The 24,268-nt window shown below is 42.3% G+C and overlaps 1 protein-coding gene across 4 annotated transcripts in view; it reads right to left on the bottom strand.

Moving 5' to 3' along the window:
* The window catches only part of camkk1a (calcium/calmodulin-dependent protein kinase kinase 1, alpha a), a 56,963-nt gene extending 32,924 nt beyond the window's left edge, over positions 1–24,039 (bottom strand). The window contains exons 1-2 of one of the 4 annotated variants that reach the window (XM_027273413.1): positions 23,441–24,039; positions 1,575–2,031 (exon numbers count right to left, since the gene is read on the bottom strand). In XM_027273413.1, the coding sequence (XP_027129214.1) occupies positions 1,575–1,907 (333 nt within the window). In that variant the 5' untranslated portion in view covers positions 1,908–2,031; positions 23,441–24,039. Of the gene's footprint in view, positions 1–1,574; positions 2,032–10,687; positions 10,709–12,159; positions 12,238–23,440 lie in introns of those variants that run through there. The other 3 variants (XM_019254367.2, XM_019254366.2, XM_027273412.1) reach the window with 3 other exon arrangements.
* Between the last annotated feature and the right edge of the window lie 229 nt (positions 24,040–24,268).

Below are 24,268 nucleotides of genomic sequence, written 5' to 3'. Positions count from 1 at the left end.
GTGACTTTGAATGACTGTACTTGTCAAAAACGTATGCTGATATACACCCACATCTAACATATCACCGTGGCTTGCCTACCAGAAACCCTGAAAAGCAGGCGATGAAGCAGGTAGTTTCATGAGTTTGACACTTTGATTTTCTTTACTGAACGTGCAGAAAGGTATGGATTGGAAAGTTTCCAGCGTAAGAGGCCAGCAAGGGAAATGCTTTTTCTTGTGGATCAGACGTGGCTGTGTGACTTATAACAACCTGAACGGCTTTAATCTAAAACTGCAGTGTGACTTACTACCAATGGAAAACCTAACATACAGATTCAAATGTAAGATGGATGATCTTTGTAGGATTTGGACCCCTTTCTTTAAATATGTAGGTAAAAGACTCACAGCCATTGTATTAAAAAGGGACGATAGCTGGCAACGAAGGAAACTGGCTAATTGATGTTTTCGGGTCATAAGGTCGGACATTAAATTTACTTTTAATTATTTTTTAATTGATTTTTATTTTCTCCCTAAATTGACATTGCTATCTTCTTTTATTACTTTTCTTTCTTTACAGATTTGTATTTGCTGCATCATTTGCTGTCAATTAATGTAATAGGAGTGAGAATTTCCTTATGTATATGTGTGATTGTGTATATATGTGTATGTGCATATACTTGCCTCTCACATCCTCCCAGTGATTCTCTCACAGCTTATTAATATAGGGAGAAGATTTTCCCGAGTGTATTGTACTGTCTTATATCACACGACAGGTAGTCAGAGATTTGTTTTTGTGGCCATGCTGTTTTGTTGTTTTGTTGTCTGTGCTCATGTCAGAAAATGTAATAAAAATATTGCAGTGTGTAAAAAATACAACAGGAAAGGTATTCGCTGTCACCAACGCTGTATCAAATTCCCCATCAGTTATATAAACAGACATGCACGCGCAGGAAAACAAGCAGAAATGCTCCACGTAATTATTATGCCAAATCATTAGCTTGCACTTCTTTTATGGTGGATCCGGCAGCATGGCGCTGCCCGGAATGCATTGCACGTCCGTCTAATGAAACAGTCGAAGCTGCTCTTGTCGAAGCCGACATCAGAACACGCATCTCATTACGACACGTGTCGGCTCGCAGCGCAGAGCGTGGAGTATTATATATGACGCCTTAATGTGAATCAGCTATTACACAGAGGCATGTTCCCATGATGGGTGCTAATGGGGGACTGAATGCACAGACCTTCTTGCGCTTCCTTCTTCCTGTCATGTTGTCCGCCGGCCTTTTAGCTCCTCGTTCTTTGGTGATAACGCAGAAATACCAAGATTATACGGAGCTTGTATCTAGTTATGACAAGTGCTCTCATTAGCACAATGGAGCCGCTTTCTCCCTGTTTGTGCTTCACTCCCTGCTATGGTACCACCTGTCAAACCCAACTGCAGAAATTCATGTCAGCGAATGTCCAGATTAGAGGAGGTTTTTATTGGATTTTGTCAACAGTGTGGTCAATATCTGCCGTCATATCTTCTGTTCATCTCAGTGTAATAATATTACTGATATTTATTAATAAATATGGAGTATAAATGACTTCCTCACCTGAGAGTCCGATATGGACACACGTTTAGACTCCACGGTGGGCCTCCGAGCCACACGAGGGGATACGTGCGTGTATCCTCCTCCAGAACCTGACGACAGGTAAGTGCCTCTCTCCTGCAGCGACAACTTCCTCCCGGTCAGGTGAGGCCGCACCGGAGGAGTCCTCTTGGCTTGAGCCCCGTCCTTCTGAGCCGCCCCGTTCCTCACGCCGTTGGCGGTTGAGCCGTCCGAGTCTTTTGTGGTCATGGCAGCCATTGTGTCTGTGAGACTGCCGGTCTGTTTGTCAGAGTCGGGGTCCAGCCTCTCGCAGCCTGGGTCACTGCTCATAGCCATGGCAGGCGGGGAGGTGGGAGCGGCGCAGGAGCAGGTGGCGGGAGGAGGAGTACTGGGGAGCAGCCACCAGCATCAACGTGACCTGGGCCAGCCTGTGGTCGCAATGTTCAGGGTCCCTCCAGAGCTGGAAGAACAGAAAGAGAGGCGGTGAGCTACAAAAGTGATCTACGATACTGATCTACAATTTTTAACAATCAGCCCAGTTTCAAATGCTTTTTAAATAAACTGGAGTGGAGAGACAGGTGAAGCACAAGACTACAGCCATGCGAGCAACTCACGATGACAGTGTTATTGTGTTGTTGTTTCTTATATTACAGTGAAGTGACATGATTTTCTGAGCTTGTTTGATTGTTTTAGTTCACTAACATTTGCCTTAGCTACAAATTCTTTCCCACAAAACAGTTGTGCCTGTCTTGTGCTGCTCATTACCCGTCAACTTATAATAACAAATACATTTATATAGTAAAAGACATTACAAAATATGATTTTGTCCATATTTCCAACCCAAATCAGTGTAAGAAAAATTAGACTTTTATTAAAATCTTTGGATTCTATCACAGATCTCTGGCTGGCTACATCTTGCAGACGGATCACCTGTGAGAGACTGAAGTTTCATCAACCAGTCAGATAGGATAAACAGGAAAATGTCATCTCTCTCTGTGTGGGTGGTTTGGTGGGTCAAGAAGTAGGCATGCACTCATAAATTGAAATAAATATGCCCCTGATAAAACTCAAACACAAACGCTGCAAAGCTAATTATACTCAATGCCTTTGGTCATGGCTCCCTGTATCCCCATCAAATGCTTGTGGGTGGCTTGCCACACAAAGAAATGCACACATAAAAAAGACTGAAGGTATTATGTGCATACTGTATTGTGTACACACCCAGGCATTTAGCGGGATTTGCTTATTGTGCTTGTCCCCTTTCATCTTTAATGAAAATCAAGTCAGACGCAGATTGCCACCGACGGGGAATATCAAAGCTCTCTCGTACATCTGGTTCAGGTTTTGCTCAGCAGATGGAAGAACACGCAAAGGGAGCCTGCACCCGGCCATTCAAGTAAAGGAGCACTTAAATCCTTATTTCTCAAACTGCATCCATCTATGTAACAGCAGGAATCAAGAGGAATAAGTGTGGTGGTTTCTTTCTTTTTTTTTTCCCCTCCAGAGGAGCCACCTGGGTCTGTTTATGCGCCATGAATAGATACAGACTGAAGAGAAACAATGGAGCCACGTACAAAGTCGGTACTGGAGGGGGGGTATTAGACAAGAGGTGGTCAGTAAATGGGCCGTGCTATTCCTGAAATGTGTCAGGAAGGTAGAGCTTGTGCATGAGCATGTTCAAAAATAACACAATGTTCCACTTTGTCCAGGTCACACTCATTCATGAATTTGCACAGCTTAGGCTCAACACCAACTGCAGCGTTGGCATCCCAGTTTTGCCATGTTAGCAAATGTTGGATACAGCTCAACAACTATTGGACGGATTACCATGAAAATTTGGACAGATATCAGTCACCCGCAGGATGAATCCTAACGATTTCAGTGATCTGTTAGATGTCTTTGGCTACACTTTCCAAATGCACATGGAGATTTGTCTGTGCATGTCCACTTCAATATGACAAAGGCCTCAACAGGTTACAGGTAGCCTGTAAAACAGCATTATAGGGCACTGAAGTTGATGGATTTACCGTTCATCAGACCACAAATGAGAGTCAGATTGGAAAAACGATAGCTGCTGCTGGAGCGGAGGGCTTCCAGCAGCTGGACATCACTGATGTCTACCTCCTGGACTCCATAGAGGAAGTCGGGGAGAGCTGATCATCGCGAACAACTCCTCTTTCACCTCCTGCATGAGACTGTGGAGGCCTTAACCAGCTCCTTCAGAAACAGACTGCAACTCCCACCATGTAAGAAGGAGCGCTACCACAGGTCCTTCATTCCAACAGCTGCCAGACTCTTTAACACCAGCATGACTTCATGTTTGACTTTATTATTTTTCTAGATTGCTATGTGTTGCAATAATGTCAGTGTGTCTAGCAGCTGTTTTAATTTGACTTATTCTGAGTTCGTGCTGCTGCCTGTCTTGGTCAGGACTCCCTTGAAAAGGAGCTTTTTAATCTGAATGGGACCCATCCTGGTTAAATAAAGGTTAAGTAAATAACATCATTACAAAGGAGCACAGTCATGTCCATGTAAAGTAAGTTTCCATGCTGGTGCTCTGGTAATAACATGGTAGTTTTATGACAAACATATCCATGAATTCACTATTCATAAAAAGTATAATGGCTTCTCATGATGCAGGGACACTGGTTACCAACGACACAAACACACCCATTCACATAACCACCATCATTTGCCCACCATTTGCATATTTCAGATGTTATTCAATCTACTGAAATTGTGAGTGTGGGCAAAAAAACCTTTTAACTCTCAGCAGCGAGGGGGGAGGGCGAATGTATTGTTTGACTGCTGAATCATTTTGAGCAAAAACAAAGAGGAGCTGTCAGATTTTTGCTAATTCTGTATCACAAACAGTGATTATGTGTCTCTTTAAACGGGCTGCTCTCCACCGCAGCACCATTCAAGCCCGCTGCATGTGTGAGCAATATCCTGGTGCAAGTGGGAGGCGGAGGAGCAGCAAGCAGTGGTCTGGTTATTTAATTTCAGCTGCATTGAGACTTTTATTTGTTTACAGCGGCAGGTAACCACACATTTTCATTATGGAGGACACTTTTTCATTAGCTTTAATGTTTTCTTTCATATCTGCCTCTTAATTTCCCACTGCATCCATCCATCCATCCATCCATCCATCCATCCATCCATCCATCCATCCATCCATCCATCCGTCTTGCACAAACTGTGACAGGTGCACAAGGTTTATCTGAGGTATGTGTGCCTCCCTATAAAAGCTGCAAAACTCAAAATGTGTTGAATTTCTTAAAGATCCAGTCTATTTTCCTTCACTGTATATATTTATTTGGACATGAGGAGGAGAGATTTCATTTATAGTTTGTTATCCAAATTAATCAGTTATTTCAAGTTGCATTTTGGGAAATGTAGGTTTGAAAAGGAGGAGGAATAAATAAATACTAGATGTTTGGTCCTCCAACAATGTTACAGACGTGAAATGCTAAATCTTTAAAGCAACACTCACTGAACTCCTCTGTCAGGGTTTAAAAGACTGTTACAAAGGGAACATTTTTGGATTTGTAAGCTGAATGCTTCTGAAAATCCTGACTGAACGAAGGTTTTTCACCCTTTTATGAAATCAGTTAGGTGCTGATTCCCCAAACATATTTCTTCTTATCTTCTTATTTTATTCATGTTCCTTCTTATTTCTTTCATTTTTTTAGTTTCAAGACTATTTATTTGTGATCTTGCCGAGGTGGAAGTCTCCTGCACTGCCTCTCTCGCTCCTCTTGGATCAGGGACATTCTTCAGTTTGTCGGGTTGGACAAAGTTAGGCGTACGATTCACGCTTCACCTGCAAGGTTTAATGTAACTTAGGGACCGTTTGCACATGCCGAGGAACTGATTGACTGAGTAGCCACCCTGACTGTCTGCTACATGTACAGAGTTCCTCTTTATATGAATTTATAACATGCAGGAACTGTTTTAAAAAAAATCTATTTCTGTTTAAGTGAATTTAATATTTGACTTTTATTTAGTGGGGGGTGCAGTGGGTGACCATTTTATGTTTCTGTTTTGTTCTGTGCTTTTCTTTTTTTATTACTTGTTATATCTGACGTTGTATTGATACTCGAAATGTTACCTTTTGATACTGGTGCGTCACTGAAAATTCAATAAACAAATCTGAGAAGAAGACTGTTTACTGTTTACTTGTACACGTCTTTACTACAGGTTTTCTTCACTATGAACTGTGAAATAGCTTTCATTCATACATATTTTCTATTATTATCTGTGCCATTGTGTGTTTCTGAGTTTCTGGTGGTTGTGAAAATTCTTCAGGTGTGTGACTGAAGTTGTTGTTCATAATTCACTTGTTTGATTGACCCTGAGGAAGACTGCCGACACTCGTTTTCATCATGTAGCCACTGTAATAAACACTTTTGTACCCTGATGAAACAGTGTGTGTTGACTTTATATACTATAGATGTACAGTAGCTGTGGAACTGGCAATGCCAAATCTTAATATTGCCACAAGATTACTTCAATAAAATTTCCCATTTCAAGCATTGCCTATTTTAATGGTGTCTCTCATACACGATTTATATGTTTAATTCCTCTATGTGAAATACACACACACACACACAGGAACATGCTCTGTATTCTGCTGTTAATGTCAGCAATTAAGAAGATCGATGCTTTCTCACAACAAAATACGTCGCTGCAGTGGCAACTTTCAATATTATGAGCTCGTCTAAATTGTGGAACATTTTTCTTTGATTGGGTAGCCGACGCGAGATATAAATTAGGGCAAACCTTGAGCATAATATGAAGTCTTTTCAATACTGTGGCTGCCATCTGTCACCTAGTTCGGAGGGGAAGAAGCTTCAGCAGAGCCAATTACAGTAGGAGGAGAGAGTGAGCTGAAGAGGGCGAACAAATGAATCCATTAGCAAACCACTTTTAACCTTAACCTGCCTTCTATTTGTTTCTGCCATCATTTTGTTTTGTGCAAACAGCAAAGAGACACATCCAAGGCCAAAATAAAAAAAATGAAATTCTTGCTTCCTTTGATTGCTGACGAGAAAGGCAGAGGAAACTGGAACTAATGCACCCAAAGAATTCATTCAAGTGGTCGTTCGTTTGTGTTAAGCCTGAGTTTTTTCATGTGTTTCTTTACCTCGTCTGGGTGCAAATGAAAGGCACGGCACTGTATGCAATTTGAGGGGAGAGATGCCATTTCCCCTCTGCATCCTCTAGTTGCAGAGAGAGTGCAAAGGCAGAGGGTTGTTTAGATGAATATCGTCGCGGTCTGTCGGAAAAAAAAATCATCTTTTCAGGCGGATTTCTCAAAAACAAGCTTACAAAATAAACCTAAAAACACTGTAATGAGACACATGTAACACCAGAAACCATTTAATATTTTAAATGGATTTATGTGGATGGTACGGAGCCACGACTTTCCTGTTTATGTCCACCCCAGTCAGTAAACTATTAATATCAAGGCTGCTCTACGTGTTTCCACATAGCATATCGGCCTAATTAAAGCTATTTTAACATTTTTGATTGAAAGCGGCATAATCCATACTAATGGCCATCTCACATTGACATACGTCAGTCCGACTTTGATCACAGGGCTTGTCGTCTATCCTTGAACCAAAATTCAAAATGTTATTTATCCAAATCCATCCTCCTTCTATCTATTCTACACATACGATGTAACAAAATATCCTTTCATTGGTCAATGAGATTCTGAATGTTCGTAGATGGAAGAGAATACCATCATCAAATGTGGAAATTTGTGGTTTTCTTCAGACAGCAAGTTACAATCTGTGCTAAATATCAGTAACCTAAGTGGGTTACATCATGATAAATCCATGCCACTATCTGTGGTGCTGGTGCGACTTTGTAGCCACCTTTTTCTCTCAGCCCCATCCTTCATCCAGTTTCATCTCGGATCTATAGTATGCTCTAAACTATGTACTATCAACGGTTCATTCTTCTCCACCTCCGCTGTCACCTATATACTCGCATGGAGAGGCGTAACCTCCGTCAGAGTGACAAGCAGCAACATGCGGTCGTGGAAGAGCGAGAGGATCATTGTGACACGCGCTGCCTGGGTTATAGGGTGAGGTGTTAAGAGAAGGTTAGGGCCATCCCACCCTGTTTAAAACAAATCAAGCGGTGTTTGAGTATTCTGTTCAAGAGAGAGCTGAAAGCCTCCTAGTTTAGCTCAAACGAGCGTCTGACCTCGCAGACCTGCGGTGATTTATGTTTTATGAAAAATACAGTCTTTATCCACGTAACCGCAGTATGAAGGGAAATGTCGAGGGCAGAGGGCAAGGCTGTATGTTGAAAGTGTGTGTTAGGTGGGAGGCAGCAGTGAATTTATCTTCACTGGCTTCTTTCTGATCCAAGCTTCTAGTCATCTGTGAAATCGTGTAGTTTAAGGGAAGTACACCAACGCGACCAAAGACAATCAACTCTGATTGATCACTTCCAAAACGCAGATCTGATTGGAAGACTTTTTTTTTTCTAGAAAAGGTGCAATGTGTGTCACTTTGTCAAATGTTCTACACTGGAAGATCACAGGCTTGTGATCATGTGATGATATCGACAAAAACGAACTCCCAATGTGCAACAGGACACATGACGGACAGCATACTGCGGCCACATGCAATGCAATGTTTGCCCAGAGAGAAATAACCTCAGCAGGAACGCGGTACAACACCTGAAGGTAACCACGGTGCATTATCAGGAGAATTACACTGCAATCATCCTGATATTGCGTTTCTTTTGTGTCCAAAAGTCCTGCAGCCCTGTGAGAGTGTGTCCAAGTAAACTTAAAGAGCTACTTATATTGCTACTTTTCCACATCATGTCTTGTGTAATAAGAAACAAGGATGGCAGCATTGGTTGGACACAATCTTTCAAGAGTCCGAACGATTAGATATCAGCTATTTTGATAATCGATTAATCGTCTGACACTTTAGCTTGGAAACATTTTGGTGGTTCAACCTTTTAAAATTGAAATATTCACCCCCTTATATCACAGTGAACTGATTTTTCAGTTATTTTAGGCTTGAAAATTGTATTTGGAATGTCATGATGAACATTTTTCTGATGTTTCATGGACCAAACGATTAATCCATCAACTGAGATTTAGTCCTCCAAATTAAATGCCAAAATATGGCAGCTGTCCTCGCCCCCTAGAAACACCAATAGAAGTGTTTCATTTGTCTGTGCTAGTGGTTAGATGCAGCCATACTCTCAATGACTGCGCACACTAAAAGCCAGTAAAGATTTTAGATGTAACGTTGCAGGATTGTTGCTGTCTTTTCCTCTGTGAAAATGCACACAGAACAGAAATAACTGCTGACATGCATTGCACACAGACGTGCAAAACAAACCACATAACGTAACCTAAGCACGTTAAGTCAATGTCAGCTGATGAAAAGAATGGACCGTCTTATCTTCGGCTTGAAAGTATGAGCTGATTCTTTGAACTTTTGCCGCTGCGGCTCCTTGAAAGAGAGGGTCAAATCCTAAAGCATTTACAGTTCTGCTCGTGCTGAGGCAGTGTGCATACATTACACGGCTGGATCTCTGTGGAGCCTGTTAGGACTCTGCTGGTGCCATTTGCATCTTTGTGCTGATCAAAAGTTGATTTCAGGGCTAGGAGGACCATGACGGTCGACTTTGACTCTTTACTTTCTCCACTGTTCACAGCAGTAAGGAGACAAAGAAACGTCATTAAAGGACAAATGTCAGAAATAACTGTGTGTCTAATTAAAGGGCACTGTTATTAAATTAACTCCATTTGTACTGTGAAATCTACTAAACAGGCCATTTAGACACTTAATGTCACAGTTTGACCAGCGTAGATTTTTAAAGGAGACAATCAGGACAGACGTTATGCTATAAATGTCACAAACCTTCCCATGCACAATATCTTGGCTTCATTTGTGACCACTTTAATGTCAAGTCGATTGCAAAATAACAAGGATTCAGCTCTCCCCGTCCCCATCCGCTATTCACATTCGTAGCCCGGTGGAAACCGTGTTTGTGGATAATAAAAGTCGCTCCTAATAAAATTCTTTTTGGCAATGAGCATCTTGTTTATCTTCAGTAAAGTAGACCAAATTATACTGCAGGGTTTTTACAGACCACATGCTCAGTGGCTCTTAATAAAAAAAAGCCAACCCAGAAGTCTATTTAATATCAAATCTGAGCTCTAAACACTAAAGAGGCTTTTTCTTCCTGCTGCTCCACTCTCCCCGGCTGCTCACAGGTTGATTCTCTGCCGTCGCCTTCTCCTGTCGCTTTACATCTAACTCAAGCCAAGGATGGGTCACATTAACTGCAGGGAAAACTAAGTGCAGCAGAGGGAACGCTGGCTGCTCCTGGACGGATGATGGAGCAAACCTCGGGGAGAGCTTGGATTTGCATGGCTTTTGTTGTGCATGCAGACATGCACCAGGCCATTTAAACAAATCCACACAAACACACACAAGTTTGTTTTTTGAAAAGGGATTAAGAGAGTCACACACTACAGTAGAATTAGCGTTTCCCCATGTTCCTCCTGTTGTGGTAGCAAACAGTTGTCAGTGATGATGCCTCATCATCTCTGACTGAGTGAGCCTCATTCATATGGAGCAGAGTGTACAACATCTTGAGGTCCTCTGGAAACAGCGAGAGAGCATAGTAATCAGACATCAGCTGTGATCCGGAGAAAGTCTTAGCATTAAAACTGATGATGAATATATTTAACTTCAGAGACGACTCCTTCTCAAGAGGCGACAACAGACGCAGAACAACACATCTGTATCTAAAAAGGGCTCATCAGAGTCGGATCACACCACTGAGAGAGGACTACAACACCCAGAATGCAACACACACCGTCCTCAAAGTGCCTTTTAAGACCGAACAAGTTGACAACGAAATAATAAAATATGTAAAATGTTCTAACTGGAATCAATTTTATTCAATTAAAGCAACTTTAATTAAGATTTGGCAGTTGCAACAACACAAGACACAGCAGCCAGATGATATCACTTAGTCCAACAGAAGCCCAGCTCGCCGTCTGTCTTTCAGCCTTTTACTTCACAAAGCTGTCACTACATACTCTGTCATTCTTTTTCTCTTCTTACCTTTCAACGTTCTCTCGCTCCAGGCCTGAAAACTTCCTCCTCTCAGCAGTCCGAAGCTCGTGTGCTAACACTGTCAACAAACACTCCCCCCCTGTGCCGTGCCATGCAGGCAGGCTATCTGTCCATCAGGAAACTCTGTAATTATATGGCCACAACAAACCATCCGCCACAACAAACCATCGGACTTGACACGTGCAGTCTGCTTCCTGTTTCCTGTCCATGATTAGACTACAGAAGTCCGAGTGTTGAAATGATAAAGAGATGACCTCAGTAGCCAGTTAGAGCATCACGGGGTAACTTTCCAGTAGTTTTCCAACATTTTTATTTAAATTTCTCTTTTTAAATTACCATAATTTCCTATTTTAAAAATGATTTCCTGTGTGAGGTAAGTGCACGTTACAGATCAGACTGATGACTAGTCATTGGGTTTACTTGCATATTTAACTAACTGTTTAGTCAGTTTCCTTTTTAAAAAGCCATAAAAAGTTTTGAAGTTGTTTTTTACGGATTGAATAAAATTCAACAAATGAACTAAATACACAACTTGAACACTTCCATGAGTCATAAACCACTGCAACAACAAGTCCAAGCCTGTGTTCAGCACTCCTCAGAGTTCTTACCTTTATTGTTTTGGGTCTTTACAGTGCATTTATTGGATTTGTGTGATTGTGTTTTGTCTATTTGCCTGTGTTTTATTATGTTGCGCTTACAGGCACCAAAGCATACACCTATAGCTAAGCACTAAGGTGAAGCTTTAGTCCTGTGGTTACATATATCAAAAATAAACACATTTATTGTTCTACTGTGGGAAAGTCATGTCTTTGCTGAATCAAGTGATAACACAATGGGAATATGCTGCACTTCCACAGTTAATACCCAAAGCAAACACAGTCCAGGTCCTTTCTCACACAAAGATTATGTTCTTTATTTTTATTTATTTATTTTTTTGCGATAAAAAATAATTAAAAGTGACAGCACGGGAAGTTTATGTCTGTCAACAAAACCACCTCCGCAAAATCTGGCTTTAAACAAACGGCAGCAAACAGAATAATTGCAGGACTTTCCAGTAGAAAACACTTTTCATGTGTGTCCACCTGCCACCGACTAATCACTGAAACGGTTTAATTAAATCCACAGGATTAACAGGCAACTGTACGAGACACAACTCTAGCTGCATCCGTGAGCCTGTTAAACGCATTCTTGTAAAGCCGATCAATGTGGTGTGATGGAGAAAACAGGCGGCTCTGCTCCCCAGGCTATAGACACCAGATACAGGGTCCATGAGCAGTGATCAATCTGACTGAACAAAAATACGCTCTGGACAACCCCGTCCAAATCCAGGGCCTCCCTCTCTGAAGGCAATAATAGGCCCTGGATTACAAAGGATATAAGAGTGCAAAGTGACAAGTTGGATGAGCCAATTATTTCTCCTCTACTCACGCTGACAATGAGTCTGCATATTCACGACTGACCTTCCAGGAATCCTAGAAATGTTGCCTGACAAGGGTCCCTCTAACAAAGGCAGATTGGTCCAGGATCGCCTCCCTCCCCCTCCCAGGCAACAGATGGATGAAAACCCATCCGCAGATGCAGACTCTATATTTTCAAGTGGGACGGGCCTTGGTGGTGGCTCCACCCTCTGTCCTTGTGACCCTGCTCGGGCTGTCCACTGGCTGGACCATGCTGCTGTAGTTGTTCCATCTATTTTTAGATGGAGTTAGTACTCTGGACTGGATAGAGGGATGAAAGTGTTAATATAAAAGATAAACACAGGGCAGCCCATCTTCCATCGACACTCAAAAATTCCCGTTCAAAGCTTTCGGCGGCATGATGCTGGAAATCTGCGATGATGTGCGACCTGCAGAGGATTGATCTGCTTTGCTGCTGGAAATGAGAAGCCATCTATCTTTTCTGCTGGGAGTGTTACTCATTGCCCTCTAAATCCCTCAGAGAGGCAGAATATCCCAGTGATCTCTATCCCCTCTCGTCGCCCTTAGAAACCTGCGGCCATGTGGCGGGAAAGCTGATGCGCCGAGGCTGGAGCTGGCTGCAGCTTAACGCTTGTCTAACTGACTAATTCAGCCGTTGGTGATCAAGCTTTCGCTGTTTATTACAGGCACAACGGTTAATGCATTCCATACAAATGAGTGCTGAACCTAATTCGTAAGCACGCATAGTACATTTTAATCTGGAGTTTTAAGGAGATCCAGACATGGATCAGTGTGTCCATAATACAAAGTTCAGCAGGTATGTGTATGTCATGCTCACCATTTTAGAGTGTTAACATCTGCTAAGTGGCGCCAAACGCTGGTGCTGCCGGCTGGCTCACCATCCGTCTCACGTTTTTATCTCACGCCACATCAGAGGAAGTCCTAAAGCCACTCGTGAAAAACTGAATTCATAAAACTGAAGGTCTTGCAGAAATGTAACCACTTATGGTGTTTGTTGCCCACATCTTCTCTCCTATGACTTTAACATCGCACACCAGCTGAATCAATACGTGCCTCTAAACTCAGAGAACTGATGTCTGTAACTTCATGAATTACTTAGACCTCAGACATGGTTTAGTTGAACCAGTTTAACCAGTTTAACTGTTTAACTGCGTAAAGCAGCAGTCTGAATTATATTCTGCAGGAGTCGTTCTCAACCTATGATGAGGATCCCTAAGGGGGTCAACCTTTTAATGACATCCAACACTGGGGACCAACACAAAAAAAAACCCACTGCACTATAGTATACCTTTAGTTTTTACACATGGTAACAGGCTCAGTTCCTCAGTAATATGACATTGTAGCTGTCTGGTTTGGTAGCTGTCACGTGTTATGACGGTAATCCTTGAACAGTCTGAGGCAGACGATGGGGATGTGGGGAGGCCACCACCCGTCTGATTTATTTGAAGGCGGGAGTCGAACCTCTTAAAGGTTGAGAATCGCTGCTCTAGAGGATCGTAATTTTGTTGTTTTTATTACAAGAAGTGTTGCTTAAATGTCAATGTTTGCAGCTGGTACACCACTGCGAGCATATACTCAACTCACACTCCAATCGTTAGAGTAAATAACAAAAAATATTTACATCACATATTTTCTGTTTACTTGAGAATAAGAAATCTCCCTCAAGCTGTTTGACTAAACTCAGCAGGTGTATTCGTCCAACCAACATCTTTGGGACACTGATATTTTGACCAGATGATGAGGGAATAGTCAGAGGATCACCAAAGTTATAAGTGATCCTGAGAGGAGCTAAATGATAAAACAGGCCAGCCTCATGTTGGCACTAGAGAAAAGGTTAAGGACGTCACCAAAGTCATTAAACTTCATCCGTTAATGTCTGAAAAACGTTCACGGCATCTGTAGATCCACGGCGCTAGAACAGCTAAAGATGCAAAGCAGAACATTTGGATAGCAATCCAAACTACAAAACAGTCTCAGGGCTAACACTAAGCCAAACAAATACACTGTCAATCAAGTTACAACTCGAACAGGAGGTGCAAGGCTGCAGGCTCCTGTCGTGAATATTTCCCAGTGAACTCAAAACACATAAAAGCCTTGCCAGTATTTACGCTCTGACAATTCCTGTTTGTGAGAAGACAAGATTTCCACGTCCCTGCACCATGTTTGCTTAGCGAGTGTGTACATTTCATGACAGCGTTTTCTGTCTTTGCTTCACTTGTGAAAGGTGTTCATGCAGACTGAGAACACACACTGTCAGGATGATCTACAGCGGCACACTAGGAGAACCCAGATGTTCCTGTCGCACGGCACGTAACCACAGGTGCTTTACCTCCAGTCTGGCTTTATGCAAGTGTGTGTGTGTGTATGTGTGTTTAAGGTCTAATGAGTGTGGCCTGAATATGTGTGTGTGTGTGTAGGTGTAGATTATAGTATAGGTGTCTGAAAGGGGCAACATGACGGATGGATAATGATCAAATGAACACAAATAATCATAATTAGACTTTGTGGTGTTAAGGCCAGTTATTCTAAATGAGCAGTAATCTGACTTAATGTAGCAATTTCCTCCGTCACTTGGCTTGACCCTTGATGTTAGTGTTACATGTAATCATTACTTTTTGTACCGGCTCAAACGCGAGCATCCATCTGAACTGTTTCTCAGAGAAATCATCGCTGCAAAAGAGGATCAACACCACTTTCCTCTGGCTAATCTGTCTCTTACAGCATTTAGTGCATCAAAATGTTTTTTTTTTTAGCTCTTATCTCTTTGGAGCAGATTTCCTAAATGTGCTTGTGGTGATTTAAATGAAAAAAATAAAAATAAAAAAAAAACAGAAAAAAACAAACCGCCGAAACAAAATCAGACTTGAGGTTGTGTTCTTTGTTTGGGGGAAAAGGTCACACACAGACGACTACGGAGGCACAGCTGCTGGTATCGCAGCAGTAAATGTTTAGTCCAGCAGCTCTTTGTTGACTCATCCTAAAAATGATGAGAGACGAACATTATTTACAGATCATTTGGTTAAAAACCCTCATCTACATTTCTCATTATGAGGTCGAGCTTATTTACAGCTTTGTGCGACATACTGTTCTTAAATGTGACAAAAAAAAGACAAAGGTTTAATGATTATAGCATCTTAATTCTTGGACAGAATTGATTAATTGATTATCAGATAATTTACCTGCTATTTCAAGCAGAAATGACACAAAAAGTGCCTTTTATAGCCTCTTCATTATGAAGATTTTCTGCTTCATATCACTGTAAATGAAATATCTTTGGGGTTTTAGGCTGTTGATCAGACATCAGACATTTAAAGATATCAACTGGGACTGATTTTCTCTATTTTATAGACTAATAACTAGAAAATAATCAGCAAACTAATCAGCAATTGTTAATTGGAGCTCTACTTAATTCAAACAAGCTCCAAAGAAAAACATAATTTCACTTTTCCCTGCCCAAGAACAATGAAGTTCCCTAACTAGCTTGACATTGAAAAATCATTTCATAATCACAAACATGACATCAGAACATCTCCTGTGATTACTGAGCTATTATTTTGCCTCTCCAGACTACCGAGGAGCATAAAGCAACTACAATCAAGCAACCCTACATTTTCAAAAAAATGTCTTGCAGTACACAACGCTCAATTTCTCCATTTTACAAGCTGGATTTTTACTTTTACTGACAGAAATTACTGACTATTACTGACTAATATTAGCAGCTTTTTCTCTTTTCTGATGTGCCAGTTATGCTTTTCTTCCTCCGGCAGCACAAGAGGACGATTCTTCTTGAGAAATCCAAAGAGTTTGAGCCGTCTGAGCCGTGAGCCTCTTTCTCCATTCATCAATAATGTTAGCTGCAGCACTGAAGAGTCTCTTATTCTTCACCCTGGTGCAAGCTACAAAGAGAAATTTAGATGCAGGAGTCAGGAGAGAGGAGCCGAGGTTGGTCGATTCTACAGAAGACGAACAGTTTGCTCACTAAAATAGGTTGCTTTCTCAAAAGGAGAATGTAATGTCAGCTGGCCCAGGGTCAGATTCTGCCTCCCACTCCTCCAGGATTTTTTTTATCAAAAAGGACGACCAGCTCTAGTCTTTCATGCAATTCCATCATCCACACAGAGGAATATTTCTACAGGCCTACTGCAAGAGGACCTGAGCAGAAATAGTAAAGCGTGTCATATAGAGACGTTGAAGAGGGTAGTACTGTCAGCAGAGATCTTAGCCAAGGTTTAAGCTTCTTCTCTGAGGCTGCCAGGGCTCACTGAAAACAAAAACCTGTCTTTGGAGCCATGAGAGCCGATTCCTCCCCCAGCAACACTGTCTCTGCTCAGTGTTTAGTAGACAATCTGCCAGAGCCTCCTCCACCACCAGCACAACCACCACTGCACACATAAATTTATAGAAGCAGAGACGGAGAAAAGTTTTTTCTTTAAATTAATTAGTGATTTTTATTTTGGCACGACACGGGGAGTACTGAAGAAATAGTTTCTTGTTACATCTGGTGGAATAAATTAATAGTAAGTCTTGTCAGCTGCTTACAGGCAGGCAGCACATAGTGAGTGCCATCGATTGCCAATGCCAAAGAAAAGGATGCAGAAACCTGCTGAGTCCTCGGGTGGAGGTCACCAGGTCTGCTGTCGTCTCATCAACCGTGCAACTGATTGTTCACAGCTCAGCAGACAGAAACCCAAATACGTCAGGGATGAAAGCTACTACTGTCCATCTTAGTCTCTCTGTCGCTTTCTTGACGTTCAGCAGCCAATCAATAGGAACAGCTGACTGTGATAACATTGCCATAATAACTGCAGAGATTACCTTCAAGTTTATCTATTATATTTAGTCCAGGCTGTGAATTGCTGTTCACAGTGGGTAACACAATATTATTCCATGTTTCTCTGCACATGCTCATGCATGATGGAAAATGAGCCAGCCCGGGTTGAATCCAGGATTTTAAACTACAAACTATATACGATACATTGGAATAAATAGTGTAAGTGCACGCTGTGGTGAGCACATTATACCTTGCCACCAGATCTGTGGCATAATACACCGTGTGTAGCGCAGTTGGGCTTTGGCGCAGGGATACGTAAATCTATGTTTGAGACAAAGTAGTGCCAGGGGAATGGCTTGTCTGACAGCAGGGTAAAGCTCACTGTGGCATACACTTCAACAGATATTGATTTTTTCATGTGGGCCTTTTTGTGGCTAACACAAATATCTATTTTTTTTTTTGCTGACCCTGTCCACACTAGCGCTTTTCCCTTTTTCCATGCCGTGACTGCTTCTCCACACCGAGAGCACACCGACTGCCGTCTACTGGACTGACAAGTCATAAGTACCTCATACGACTACACCTTAAATACAAAACAGAACTATCTCTTTAAGAGCTTCAGCTACGTGGACACGGAATTAATCCATTTCTTTATATATAGAAGCTAGAGTGTGCCGCACCCCCGCACACACACACACCTGGTTATCATATAATCACACAGACTATTAAACCAAGAACATATATATGTATCATTCGAATCAAATGTATGAATCAAACAAAGAAAGTTCCATCTGTTCATGCAAATCTCATTACTACTGTATGTAACAGATAGTTGCCACATGTGGGTTGGGTGGCAAACTGCAAAAGCCTCTTTGAGTGTGTGGGCATTGTAAGTATTTACTATTTTTAACTGTTTATTATTGAAGCTAAAATCTCTCTGCACGTTGTCATTGTCCCCCTCCAGAGGGAAATGAAATTGAAAGTGTTCCAGCGTGGATCAGAGGCTGACCTGGAAGGGAGGCAGGACTTTGGCCGTCGACTGTATACCCAGAGGAGTCTACTGCGACAAGTCGACACACAGGAAAAAGCTGGCGTCAGGGTTTGTGGAGGAGTTTTGGACAGCGACAGAGACAAGCCTCTCTGGGGGACAGACACAAACTCAACCAGCCATCAATTATTTCATTGCAGCTCAGCAGCCACATGGAAACAACAGGAAAGCTCCGGGGACTCGCAGCAGAATAACATCTTGAACTAGCAGGACATTTAGATAAGATATTTGGAAATAAAATCTAAGGTTTAGTTTTCTTTTTCTAGTGACTGGCATGTATTTGATGTTAAAACTGACAGGACTGATGTAATGTAACATTTACCAATACACCCACAGCCTCACAATGCTGTTAACAAGTACGGGTCATGCTGAACTAACTAACCAAAAATAATGATTCCTTAGAAATGCTGGTTTAGTAAGATTACAACCAAGAACTCAATCAAACCAGAGGAACACATTAATGAATACCATTTCTTAGTTTTTACCTACAGCTTAGCCGTGCTCTTCAAATAAACACGCTGTAGGTTCCCAGTGGGCGTCTCTCATACACAGGTTAATGGGCAAAGTGGAAGTGGAGTGGAGTGCAGGCCAGCACTTGGATGAAGTGAAGTCAAAGATCTGAGAACATCAGAGATCTTACTGGTCGTGTTTTGAATAATGAGGGCGAATATGCAGATGTGACCGTGCACCTGGCACAACCACATCTGACTAATGAGGACCTGTAAATGTATTCATGTATCCGCTCTCCACAGAACCACCTAAAAACACGTAACAACACTGTGAATTATTTGTCTCATTTCACTGTTTATGATTATGTTTCTTTTAGTGTAACTGACACTTGACTCATATTTGGAATACGATGCAAAAATAGTGCGAAAGGGAACAGTCGGTGTCTTCACAGCAGGATCTCTATGTCTTTGTTGGTTTGTCCACTTTGGGCTACTGTAGATATATTGTGATGTTACACTAATAAAAACAAACAATGTTATATTTGATTTCTAACATACTCTGCTAATAGATGCTCCTAAATCGTACAAACTGGCCCTAATTTTGTGTCCATGTAAAAAAGAAAAAATTCATGGGGTGCATGCTGCCTCAGTGCTGGGAAGCAAGAAAGAGCTGGCAAGCGACAGAAGAAGAAGTCTGGCACAACCAGAAGGCTCCATTTAAAGGGATAGTCCAGCAATTAAGTATCAGACATGGTTAAAGTAGTTTGGGACTTACTTTAAAGAGACAGATTAACAAGATGAACGCTGCAATCACACATGGCAAGTAGAAAGCAATCTCCTGCCTTGTAAACTGTATCTTTGTGGGTCTGTTGTGTTGACAAAGACGCTCTATAACAGAAGATGTATTACAAGCTGCAGCAGTTATGTGAAATGGTATACGCTTCCTGTCTCCCCCCTTTCTCCCCGACTCATTTGGAAATGTAAACTTTGTACGGATGGATGCGGAAGGCAGATTGTTGTTGTGCCAGCTGTTATAGATTTTTGATAGATCTCAGGCAGACGATTCAGCACCGACAGAAAGAAGAGATGGCTCGTGAAAAAGGGGATCCGACATTTACTTCAGTTATTATGGGCTGAAAGAATCGCTCATAATCAGAGCTCACACTCTCATTTGAGTGAACAGACTCAGGACCTGCTGCTAATCTCCTAAGGGGAGCGTCAGTGCCTAAACCCACATGAAACAGATACAGGGAATGACTGTTCAGTGCGCTTTCTCCTTTTTAAACCATCTCTGAAGAAATTCTGCTACGGATATATTGTTGTTTTTGACGTTTGCCACCAGAAAACGTTAATACTTGTTTTAATTTCCTTTTGCAAAGTGTACAGAAAAGCCCTTTTCTCTGTCTTTCATAGCTTACCTCATTGATGATGGCTGAGATGGCAAGACTGACAAGCATTGCAATATCTCTGCAATGGATCTGACCTCAACTAGTCTGGAATCATGTAGTTAACACCGCTGTGCTTCTGTTACTCTGTGTCATTGGCTCTCACCTGGTAGTCGCTCGCACTGCATGAGAGAACATTTGCATAAAGTAGAGCTCTCTTAAAATAACCCTCCAGTGCAGCTAGGCATGGCTGCAGCATTAGCATGCTGACGATGATACACATGCAACAGTAATCAATCATCCATCCAGCTCCTTCTATCAGGTTTAGCAGGTTTAGGCAGGGCGTTCCAGACCTCATGATGCAATCCAGCGCCTCAAGGTGGATCCTGAGGGGTGCCCAGGCCTGATGAGTTCTGGGTCTGCCTTGGGGTCACAAATTTAATGTGCCTGGAATACCTGGAAGGAAGGCACCCATGAGGCATCCTAATCAGATACCCCGAACCACCTCAGCTGGCTCCTTTCAACATGAAGGAGCAGTGGCTCTACTCCAAGCCCTGCTACCAGTGTACCAAGTACACTTATGAACACCCTTATGCTTGAACATGGTGTTCATTATAGCCTGTGCATGACTTGCACAGATGTCTAATAAGAAAACATGATGATTTGCATGAGTTCACCATCACCTTACCTTAGCATTTGTTAGTAATAACGAACCAGAATTGTTCAGAGGGGGGAGCATGAATGTCTAAACAAAATTTCATGTCAAATCTTCCAGTAGTTTTTAAAATCCTTTAGCCTGGTCTTTGTCTTCAAGTGTTCCTGGCTTTCTGTCATACATCTGTCATCTCCAAGTCCAAACTGACATAACCCTGGTGCGTCCCTTTTAACGGGATCACGATTTGTAGTCTTTAAATAATGAGGACTGGATGAACTAAAGACAGAAGCCAGCTTTGAAAAAATATGATACAAAACACAAGGTGCTTAAGCTCATGGCACGGTGCATCAACAGAGAGAGTAACCTGCTTTCTATCAGCGATCTCAACGTAGATGCAGAGCATGCGTATTAAACCGCTCGGTGTGCTGATCGGTCTTAAAACATGGCGCGATCCCTCTGGAGCTCCACAAACACACCTCGAGAGCTTCCAGGAATCGAGAGCTGATTCTCCAGACGAGGTGACGAATGCAGAGCTGACAGTACTAGCTTTGTAAGAGAAACACTACAGCAGGTACAGCTGCTACTCTGTCCTCACAGCTGTAGTATAAAAGCCTGGCAGACATCAAATAAAAGAGCTCTTCACTGTGGATTCCACAGGGTCGAGCGTCTTAACACTCCAGACTGGGAAACACAGTTCAGTCACACCTTAAGAGAGAGCCAAACTATTTTTTTTGTATACACCGTTCTGCTGGAAATGTTTTTCTCAACATGAATCACTGAGGTCTTCGAAAAATAAAAGCAAAATGAGAGTGACTTTCTGATTTAATTATAGGTTGTCTCTCTAGTAAACCATTTGTGAAAATTATAACTCATACCTTTAATGGATGTGCAGTCTGTCAGAGCATCAAACCCTGCCGCTGCCTAACTCCTCTAGGTCAAGGTCATGCACGGATTTTTATTTTTCATCCAGATTAAGTGCCTGTAAAAACACACAAAGATGCATCTGGAGGTGCGGCCCACTTGTGGGATGCATCAAGTAATTATACGAGGCTCTTCTGGTGCAACTGCATCGAAGAAAAGCATTTCCTGCAAATTGTATGCAGCTCAACAGTGATTTCGTGATCACAATCAATTGGTGCGATGACCGCAAAATGGAAAATTGTTGCAATGAGAGAAGCAGCGGGGCACCGCAGTGTTCACCAGCCGGCACAGACCAGTCGAAGAGCACGGACACTCCCTGTTTATCCTCGGACCCTCTGAGTTTACCTCTGTTTGACAGAATACGGGCGAATGATGTCCAGGGCCTCCATGTAAAAACTGTTTATGCTGTTTATTAAAGTAATATAACAATATACAAACCTGCACGCACATAAACACACACGACCCCCCCTCCTGCCCCGTCTCCCAAAACCTTACTCAAGTGATTTCCCAGAGGGACTGAAGGAGCCGGGAGCTGTTGTCATGTACTCTTTTGTAGTAGCTGGTATGATTACCGAAGCCCACATGAAGAAGTGTTGAGGAGGTTACAGCCGTCAACACATTCAACAGTAAAAAGTGGGTAAGAGAAACAGATGTGATGCTGGTGGAGACATCACACAGATAAAAATCCGTCTTTTTCCATCAACAAGGAGCTTGGATGTTGCATTTTTTTAAGGATTCCTCAAAGGAAAGCACACATTTTTGGACACATTGTATAAATTCTGCCCTGAGCGAGAATAACTGGCCAAACCACAATTTTGCTGGGCTAGGGTTACAGAGATTTAACAATTGAACAGTTTCAGCAAGATAGAATGCTGGACAGTCACATGATCTTGGGTTGTTAAGAGGGGAAACCATTAAATCTTGTTCTCAGTCCTGACACAAACCTGTCATACTATGTGTCACATGTGTTCTGACATTTAATGCTCATAAAGTTGCATACAAAACATAACATGAAGAGGGGGAGGTTGGACGGCCTGCGGCTGATTCAGCAGGGCTCAGTTTAAGTATTGGCCTGTGGATATTTAAATCGTCACATTGTCAAGCAACCAAAACTGAAACTGGTTTCTTCTTTGCTGAGCAGACACTATGCAGACTCCACATACCCATTACTCTGAGGTTAAGAACAAAAGTGAAGGCGCTACTAATCGTTTCTCAAGGTTGCATGCACTGGAGAGTCCACTCATTCTTCAAGCGTATTGAAAAAGGATCAATTCAGGCTCGTGTCTCATGAATGAGGAATTAATCAACTTGTGAACAGGCTGAAATGAGCACCACTTGAGGTGGACATGAAGCCATCGCTTTTTTTTTTCTTTTTAATTAGACACCAAGTCACTTTAGAGCAGGGGAAAGCAGGTTTATTGTCTTTGGCTGTTGTCGTGGCTTAAAACTGAAAACAGAAAATCCGAGTAAGTTTGCAGCTGATTGAGGTCATTGCACATAATAGGATCAAGATTACAAATGTACAATTGCGGCTACTGCCTAGGCAGATAAACCTTACACCAAGGGGTCCTTTGACATGTTCACCAGGACTGCAAAAACTATTATTTTTATATATGTAGTAATAAGTCTAATACATTTAAATGTTGATTTGTTTTCTTTCCTTCATCCCTGTATGTCAAAAAGAAATGAGAAAAATAATCACTGGGGACCACTTTGGGAGGCTCCTGCTAGGACCCCACACCCCAGTCTGCAAGCACTACAGCTGGCTGTGAGGCATTATAGACAGGTGCATGACACAGATCAGTGGCACATTATTGACGTGCATGCATGCAGCATTTCAGTGCAACCCTCCAGTTCCGTGGTGCAAAGTGCACCTTTAAATCCAGTGCAGCTGCAAAGGATTCAGAGTCTTATATATATACATGTGTATATATGTATACACGGTGGGGAAACACGTGCAGTGTGATCCATCTGCATTGCACAAAAGCACATTTAACCACTTCCCTGTATTTGCACAGCCTCTGTGGACATACATGCACTTGAAATGAGACGATCTGTAAAAGTTTCACTTACCCAGACGAGTCGCTCGGGCGTTGTTTGAGCCCCTTCAGGCGTTCCAGTCAAAGGGATCCAAGAGGGATGTCCCGTTTGGACGCACGGTGCCTGTTTGATTCACTCCACTCACAGCCGGTTGTTAACGGAGCAGAGAGGCTTCCTTCACTGTGCGAAGATGTGTGGAAGGATCAGCTGCTGACCTGAGATGTGTCCCATGTTTCACACCCTCTCTTCCGGAAAAAAAAGAAATAAATAAAAAAATAACGCGGACAGAGCAGCCAACACTACCCTCTGTTGTTTACTGCGCGCCAGCCACCCAGCGGCTGAACGTACGCGCACAGCCCCGCAGCTGGCTGTTGTTGCACCACTGCAATGTGCACACACACTTTGTGTGTGCGCTTTGTTTGCACGTCGACTGCTCACGGATAACCCCAACTTTTATTATTCGACAAGAAACGGAGCCATGGGTCCTAAGATCCACCCTGTTCCCAGTGAGTGACCAACCCCGTGCCATTATCCACTGCGCAATCATACACCGCAGTCACATAATGTGTGGATAACACCATGAAATGCAGCTTTATATATCAGGGAATTCAGACATGAGCATGTGCCACATGTGGAATCTCCTCTACGGCTCATCCATTTAAAGATTGCATTTAACAGACAGTGAATTCGTGGAGAGAGCGCCTCTGCTGGCTGTTTCCTTTTCCATTTCTCAGTTGACCAAATTCAAATAAACGTGGAGATAAGCAGAGCGGTTATTTCTAACTGCACAGAGGGTGAGCTGTCTCATTACTGTAGTTCACTGAACATGTTGTAGGAATTAATTCATCAACTGTAGCCATC

This window comes from Larimichthys crocea, chromosome XXII (genome assembly GCF_000972845.2).
Source record: "Larimichthys crocea isolate SSNF chromosome XXII, L_crocea_2.0, whole genome shotgun sequence".
Lineage (NCBI taxonomy): Eukaryota > Metazoa > Chordata > Actinopteri > Sciaenidae > Larimichthys > Larimichthys crocea.
Note: the sequence above shows the minus strand (reverse complement) of the source record. Positions and strands in the feature narration are given on the sequence as shown.